The sequence below is a fragment of the Miniopterus schreibersii genome (genome assembly GCF_964146895.1).
Source record: "Miniopterus schreibersii genome assembly, chromosome: 4".
Taxonomy (NCBI): Eukaryota; Metazoa; Chordata; class Mammalia; order Chiroptera; family Miniopteridae; genus Miniopterus; species Miniopterus schreibersii.
Window position 1 is genome coordinate 65,654,963 of NC_138105.1, and position 7,343 is coordinate 65,662,305.

General features: G+C 54.8%; 1 protein-coding gene across 1 annotated transcript; it reads left to right on the forward strand.

Moving 5' to 3' along the window:
- Positions 1-1,762: 1,762 nt before the first annotated feature.
- Positions 1,763-3,464, forward strand: S1PR4 (sphingosine-1-phosphate receptor 4). Its single transcript, XM_081135213.1, has one exon. It carries the CDS (start codon positions 1,787-1,789, stop codon positions 2,942-2,944), a length of 1,158 nt encoding a protein of 385 aa, XP_080991339.1. The 5' UTR covers positions 1,763-1,786; the 3' UTR covers positions 2,945-3,464.
- Positions 3,465-7,343: the final 3,879 nt, after the last annotated feature.

Below are 7,343 nucleotides of genomic sequence, written 5' to 3' on the forward strand. Positions count from 1 at the left end.
TCAGGGAAGATTCTAGAGGGGGCTTGTCCTTACAGCACAGAGATAAATTGTAAGATTAAATAAGGCATGATATATGTATGGCCTTTCTCCCAGGCAGCAAGTAATTCATGGGAGAGGTCCTTGTTGGACAGCTCTGCCTTGTTAGTCAAACTGCTCTCTCATAGCGTTGTGCTTTAGTCCTGAATTTGCTTTCTGGGTCAGGGGCTCAGCTGGGGTTGGGGTTTAGTTGAGGTTGGGGCTCAACTAGAGTTGGGGCTTAGCTTGGGATCAGGGCTCAGTCCAGGGCTGGGGCTCACCCAGGATTATAGTCAGCTTAAGGCTCATCCAAGGTCTGGGTTCAGGCTGGGACCAGGGCTCAGCCTGGGATCAGGGCTCAGCCTGGGATTAGAGCCTTGTCCAAGGGCCAGACTCAGCCTCAAATCAGGATTCAATCCAGGGTATAGGCTTAGCCTCAAAACATTCAGTGTATCTCTCTGTTAATGTGCCCAAGTCAGGTGGTTCCTTGTGAGGCCAGCACTGAGGGCCAACTGTCCTACTGCACAGAGTGGTACCTGGGAAAGATTTGGCTGCCTTTCCCACCCCACCCCAGGCCTCAAACCCCAGCTCCTACACAGCTGCCTGAGTGGCCCCTCCTCCCATAACCTCCCCTTCAGATCCGTTATTGCTTGGTCATTTCCAGTGACAAGATGCTACCGCCTCAGGCAGAACCTCGATCTGAGCTTCCCTGTAATGGTCCTGTTCCCACAGCTGGGTAGTGAACAAAGGGAGAAGTGCTGGTCAGGAGCCACAGTCACCTGGACTGCCTGCCCTGATCTCCTGCCCACCCTGCCTCTTATGGGCACACTTGTGCCCTTTGTGGGACTGGCAAGGCAGCCTGCTTCCCCACTGAGACCACAGGGCAGGGCTGTGCCTCGCCCCCCTAGGTCCTCCAGGACTGGCTTTACTTCTCCCACTTCTCACTCCCGCTTGGTGCCCACGCCTCAATCTTCAGCCATCTCAGACTGAGTCAGCCTGAGCCAGGTCAGGTGGACATGGATGGGAGTGGGGCGAGTCCCCATTTTCCCTGTGAGTCCCTCCCCCCGGGTGAGGGTCCCTAGCTCTGCTCCCAGTAGGGCCAGCTCAGGAGGCAGAAGAGACAATCGAAAACTCTGGTAAGGAGGGTCCTGGCCCCGGAGGACCCAGTGTCTGTAGGTGGTCACCTCCCACTGTGTGACCCTCAGTAGCGGGTGCCACCTCTTTAGGCCTCAGTTTCCTCTTCTGTGGACGGGTGTACTACAGGTCCACCTCGCCCTATCGTGGGGATAAAATGGGGTGCATCCACACCTTCAACAAGGTGGCCAGCTGGCTGTGCTCATGTTCATGTGTGTGCAGTCACTTGACACATACTTATTAAGCACCTACTGTGTGCCAGGCACAATTGGAGCAGTTGGGAAGACAGTAATGGAATACCTGGGTCTTGGAGGAAGTCACCTAGCCAGGAAGGATGGCAAATGCTTTTGGGGGACACATTTCCCTCCCTCTGGGCCCCTATCCCCTGGGCTTTTGAGGAACAGAAGAGGGCAACGGTGGGGGTCTCGAAGCTGGAGCAGCTGCAGTGCCCTCTGAAGGCCTGAGGTGGGAACAGGCCGTTGGGATGCCCCTCCCCGCCCAGGCCTCACCCTCACCCTGGGGGTACCTCGAACATAACAGGAAATTTCGAATAACAGGAAGCCAAGCCCGTCAAGGCGGCAGCTCCACCCTGCCTGGGGCAGCCACCCTGAGCCTCAGTCTGTCCCTAGAGACTGCCATGAATGCCACGGGGTCCGCAGTGAAGGCCCCTGACACCTGCCAGCAGCTGGCGGCCAGTGGGCACAGCCAGCTCATTACCCTGCACTACAACCACTCGGGCCGGCTGATGTGGCGGACCAAGCAGGAGGACGGGGGCCTGAGTGTCCTGCAGGGGCTCTTCGTGGCCATGAGCTGTCTGGTGGTGCTGGAGAACCTCCTGGTGCTGATGGCCATCGTGACCCGCATGCGCTCCCGGCGCTGGGTCTACTACTGCCTGGTGAACATCACCCTGAGCGATCTGCTCACCGGCTTGGCCTACCTGGTCAACGTCCTGCTGTCTGGGGCCCGGACCTTCCACCTGGCGCCGGCCACCTGGTTCCTGCGGGAGGGCATACTCTTCATGGCCCTGGCTGCCTCCACCTTCAGTCTGCTTTTCACAGCTGGCGAACGCTTTGCGACCATGGTGCGGCCGGTGGCCGAGAGCGGGACCACCAAGAGGGGCCGCGTCTTGGGCTTCATTGGGCTGTGCTGGCTGCTGGCCGCCCTGCTGGGCCTGCTGCCCCTGCTCGGCTGGAACTGCGTGTGCTCCTTCCAGAGCTGCTCCAGCCTGCTCCCGCTCTATTCCAAGGCCTACATCCTCTTCTGCGTGGTCATCTTTGCCTGCATCCTGGCCACCATCATGGTGCTCTACGGGGCCATCTTCCGGGTGGTGCGGGCCAACGGGCAGAAAGCCTCGCGCCCCCCGTTCCGCCGCAAGGCCCGCCGGCTGCTCAACACGGTGCTCATGATCCTGGTGGCTTTCGTGGTCTGCTGGGGTCCCCTCTTCGGTCTGCTGCTGGCCGACATCTTTGGCTCCAACATCTGGGCCCAGGAGTACCTGAGGGGCATGGACTGGATCCTGGCGCTGGCTGTGCTGAACTCGGCCGTGAACCCGCTCATCTACTCCTTCCGCAGCCGGGAGGTGTGCCGGGCCGTGCTGGGCTTCCTCTGCGGCGGGTGCCTCCGGCTGGGCCTTCGCGGGCCTGGGGACTGCCTGGCCCAGGCTGTGGAGGCGCACTCGGGAGCCTCCACCACTGACAGCTCGCTGAGGCCCAGGGACAGCTTTAGGGGCTCTCGGTCGCTCAGCTTTCGGATGCGGGAGCCCCTGACTAGCATCTCCAGCGTGAGGAGCGTCTGAGCCACGCTGGGGAAGATGGTGCAGCCACCGGGTGCAGGCCCACGCAGGCCCACGCAGGCCCTCCTCCCGGCCTGGACAAGGCCCCGGAGGGGGGCCCGGAGCCTGGGAGCGTGCAGAGAGGCACCAGGCAGGCCCAGCTGGAGAGGACAGGCTACCAGCCAGGTGTCCCAAGGCCCTGTGCTCCTCCCCGCAGCCCCGGGGCTGCTGACGCCAAGCAGGTGTTTGTTTCGTGGCCTCCTCGGAGAGGAAGGGAAGTGCTCACTGAAACAGAGAGCGCCCTGGAATGGGGACAAGTAGGGTTACTATGTATGCCCCAGGTCCTTTGTGATTCTGGGGAAATCCTGGCTCCTTTCTGGGCCTCAGTGGGGCTCCCAGGCGACGAGGGGCAGACCGTGGGATTGATGCCTTGGCAACATGGAAGTTCAATGATGGTACGAGATGTCTCAGCCTCCCTCTTATTCATGTTTTTTTTTGCAGAGGGACGATGGCAGGAGAGCTGTGGGGCAGCTGGGAGCCTGCAGGAGGCATGTCTGTGGCCAGGGGAGGCCTTGAGTCTGTGCTTGGTGGGGGCGTGTGGTTGTGAGGGCAGGCGGGGTGTGTGTGTGTGCATGGGTGTGAGTGTAAGTGTGGGGGGGGGGAAGAGAGAGAGAAAGAGAGAGGTGGGGGACAGATTGGTTGTGCCCGTGAGCATATGCTGCGCCTCTGCGTGTGCACAAACAACTCCGTGTGCGGCAGGCCTCTTGTCTTGTCTGAGGGTGTGTTTGTGCGCACACCTGTGTGTAACCCGACCGCTCTGCTGAAAGTATTTGAGCATTACAAGGCTACCAGGGTTGGGAGGAGGAGCAGTGACAGTTGACACCCACCCCTTCTCGCTCACTTCCCCTTTCCTGCCCCATCTGTCATCTCGGTCCCCCGGCAGCCTCCTTCCTCCACCTCTGGGCCTTGCATCTCTTATGACCCCAGTCTGGGGGCCAACAGAAGGGCAGCGGTCTGGTTCTCCTGGCCTCGGAACCTCGCCTACTCTCTAGAGTTCTTTTTAGCACTAACAGCGTCACCCTTCCCCACCTGTAAAATGGGCTGGTAACAAGCAGAACCCACAGCATGAGATTGTTGTTACATGCTCAGTGCTTGCCATGGTCAGTCGCATCCCTGTGTCCCACAAAATGTGTGGCGATGGTGAAAGGTTCTACATCTGCGCTGGCCAGTACAGAACCCCACGTGGCTATTGAGCACTCAATAAGTGGCCAGTGAAACTGAAGAACTGAACTTTGGATTGGTTTGTATTTAAATAGCTTATGGGACTCTGGCAGCCGTAATGGACAGCACAGGTGCACACCCTCAATACATGGCCACCTTTGGCTGCTAGAAAGTTCTTTTCCCCATCCTCCCAGGACCGAGCTAGGATCTTTCTGTCTCTGTCTTGCCAAGTTCTCAGGGCAGCCCCCTACTTCTGTTTTTCCTCTGCATGATGCGGGTGTGGTGACTGGAAACCGTTTATTGCACTGTCCAATATAGCAGCCACTAGCCACATATGGCTGTTTATCACTAACTAAAATAAAATAAAATTTAAAAATTCAGTTGGTTGTGTTGGTTGCCTGGAGCTGCCATATCAAAGTACCATAGATGAAAGGGCTTAAACCACAGACATTTATTCTGTCCCAGCTCTTGAGGCTAAAGTCTGGGATCAAGATACCAGCAGGGTTGGCTCCTTCTGAGGTCATGAGGGAGAACCTGTTCCTAGATTTTGGTGGTGGCTGGCAATCTTTGGTGTCCCTAGGCTTGCAGATGCATCACCCTCATCTCTACCTTCATGTTCACATGGCATTCCCCCTGTGTGTGTGCCCTAATTTCCCCTTTTTCATAAGGACGCCAATCATATTGGATTAGGGCCACCCCACTCCTGTATGCCCTCACCTTAACTCATTACATCTACAACGACCCTATTTTCCAAATAAGGTCACATTCAGATGTCCTGGGGGTTATGACTTCAACACATAAATTCAACCCATACCAGTCATGCTACCACATTTTAAGTACTCAACAGTGACATATGATTTGTGGCAACTGTTTTGGACACTGTAGAGGCAGAATGTTTTCATCATCATGGGAAGTTCTGTTGGACACGGCCGGAAAGAGTTCCTGGCATGTATCTAGGTGCACAATAAGCTGGAATAATTCTTACGTTTTCCTGATGCCTGTTCCAGGTGTGTCTATCTGGGACGGCAGTAGGCAGTGTGGGGGCTTGGTGAAATTTGGGGTGAGTGGAGCTTGGGTCACCCCCAAAACTCTCAGCCTGTGTTCTGGGCCTGTGTTGAGCTGGCTTAGTTGCCCCATCTGCCCTGCCTACCCTTCGGGTCTCAGCTTTAACATGGCCTCCTCCAGGAAGTCTCTTCTGATTTTTCCCCCTCCTTAGGCCTGCCTCCTCTGGACTCCCACAGCTGCTTGTGAGTCCCATTGCAGCTCCAATCACCTCTGGTCACGCATCCATCTCCTCCCCTAGGCTGCAAGCTCTGTGACAGTGAAGATCATGGTAGTGTCCAGGTCACCACTGAGTCCCTGGGACCTGGCACAGGCCCAGCATATGGCAGGTACTCAGTGACCTGGAGCTTCGGGAGCACTGGACACAGCAGCATGCCTTCTGCTGAGCCTCAGGAAACTCTTCCCCTCCTCCTTTCCTATGCCAGCCCTCCTCTCTGACAGTGGCAGAACCGCCCCAAAGAATCCTTGTTTTCTGCTCGTTTGATGGCTCAGGTGTCCGTAACCCATTATCATTCCCCAGCTCTGCTGAACACCATGGGCCTCAGCTTCTTCATCTGTCAAAGGAGGACATTGATAGCTCCTGCCCTCCTGGGATGTTGATAACTCTAGGCATAAAAAGGCACTCAGACTATTTTGTGTATGCTTTTATTTTTTTAATTTATTTTATTTTTTAAAATATCTTTATTGATTTTAGAGAGAGGAAAGGAGAGGGAGAGAGAGAGAGAGAGAAACATCAATGATGAGAGAGTCATTGATCAGCTGCAGCCCGCAACCTGGGCATGTGCCCTGACCGGGAATCGAACCCTGATCGCCTGGATCCTAGGTCGATGCTTAACCGCTGAGCCACGCCTGGCTGGGCTATTTTGTGTATGCTTTTAAATGAATAATAACAACAGGGCCTTATATATCACTCGGTGCCTGGTGTTGTGTAATCACCTTTATATTAACTCATTTAACCCTCACAAAACCTCTCCATCAACTCCACTTTAGAGATGAGAAACTGAGGCCCAGAGAGGTTGGGTAATTTATTCAAGGTCACACAGCTGGGAAGCAGCAGAGCTGGGATTCAGACCCAAGCAGGTGGCTTCTTAATTCCTGCATGTTAATGCCTCTTGAATGAATGAATGAATGAATGAATGAATATAAATTCCTTTCCTCCTTGGAAAATTCAGAACAAATGTTCCATTTCATTCTTTGGGCTGCCTGTGGTTTCATCTCCACAGAGTAGGATTAGTTGAACCTCCACATTTGAGACAGAAAAACCAAGGCCCAGGAGAGGAGGCAGCATGGGCAGCTCTAGGGCACAAGCCTCATTGTTTGAGTCATGTTCAGGCCCCTATCTTGTTGTTTTTTGTTTTGGTTTTTTTTTTGGTTAATTCTAACCCGAGGATATTTTTCCATTGATTTATTTTTTATTTCTTTAAGAAAGAGTGGAAGGGAGGGATGAAGGAGGAGAGAGAGAGAGAGGTGGGAGGAGAAACATCGATGTGAGAGAGACACATCAATTGATTGTCTCCCACATGTGCCCGGACCAGGGCTGGGGATCAAACCTCCAACCCAGGTATGTGCCCTTGACCAGGAATTGAACCTGCGACCCTTTGGTGCATGGGCCAACACTCAAACCACTGAGCCACAAGGGCCAGGGCCAGGCCCAGACCCCTATATGTATATATTTTAATATGTTTTTATTGATTTTAGAGAGAGAGGAAGGGAGAGGGACAGAGAGAAACATCCATGAGAGAGAACCGTCTATTGGCTGCCTCCTGCATGCCCCCTACTGGGGAATGGGCATGTGCCCTAACTGGGAATGGAACCCGCAGCCTTTTGGTGCGTGGGATGATGCTAAACCAACTGAGCCACTCCAACCAGGGCCCAGACTCCTATCTTGACTTGTTTTGGGGTGAGTGTGTGTGTGTATCTTGTGTGTTCATAGCCTGGTCTGAGAGAATGGGGGGCAGGTGGAAGAAACAGGTAATAAACATTTGGTGATGAAGAGTATGTGGGCCAGAATGACTTCTTGTCTCTTTCCCTGCCCTTCCAGGGCACTCCTGACTCCTCAGGCGTAGGACTTCCCTGGAGAGGCCTGGGGAATGGCTGCAAGATGGGGTAAAGAAGAATGGCTAGGAAGGATTGGCTGGTG

Bases quoted from the DNA above. Each gene is read 5' to 3' on its own strand.
- S1PR4 (XM_081135213.1), top strand. From the start codon at position 1,787: ATGAATGCCACGGGGTCCGCAGTGAAGGCCCCTGACACCTGCCAGCAG.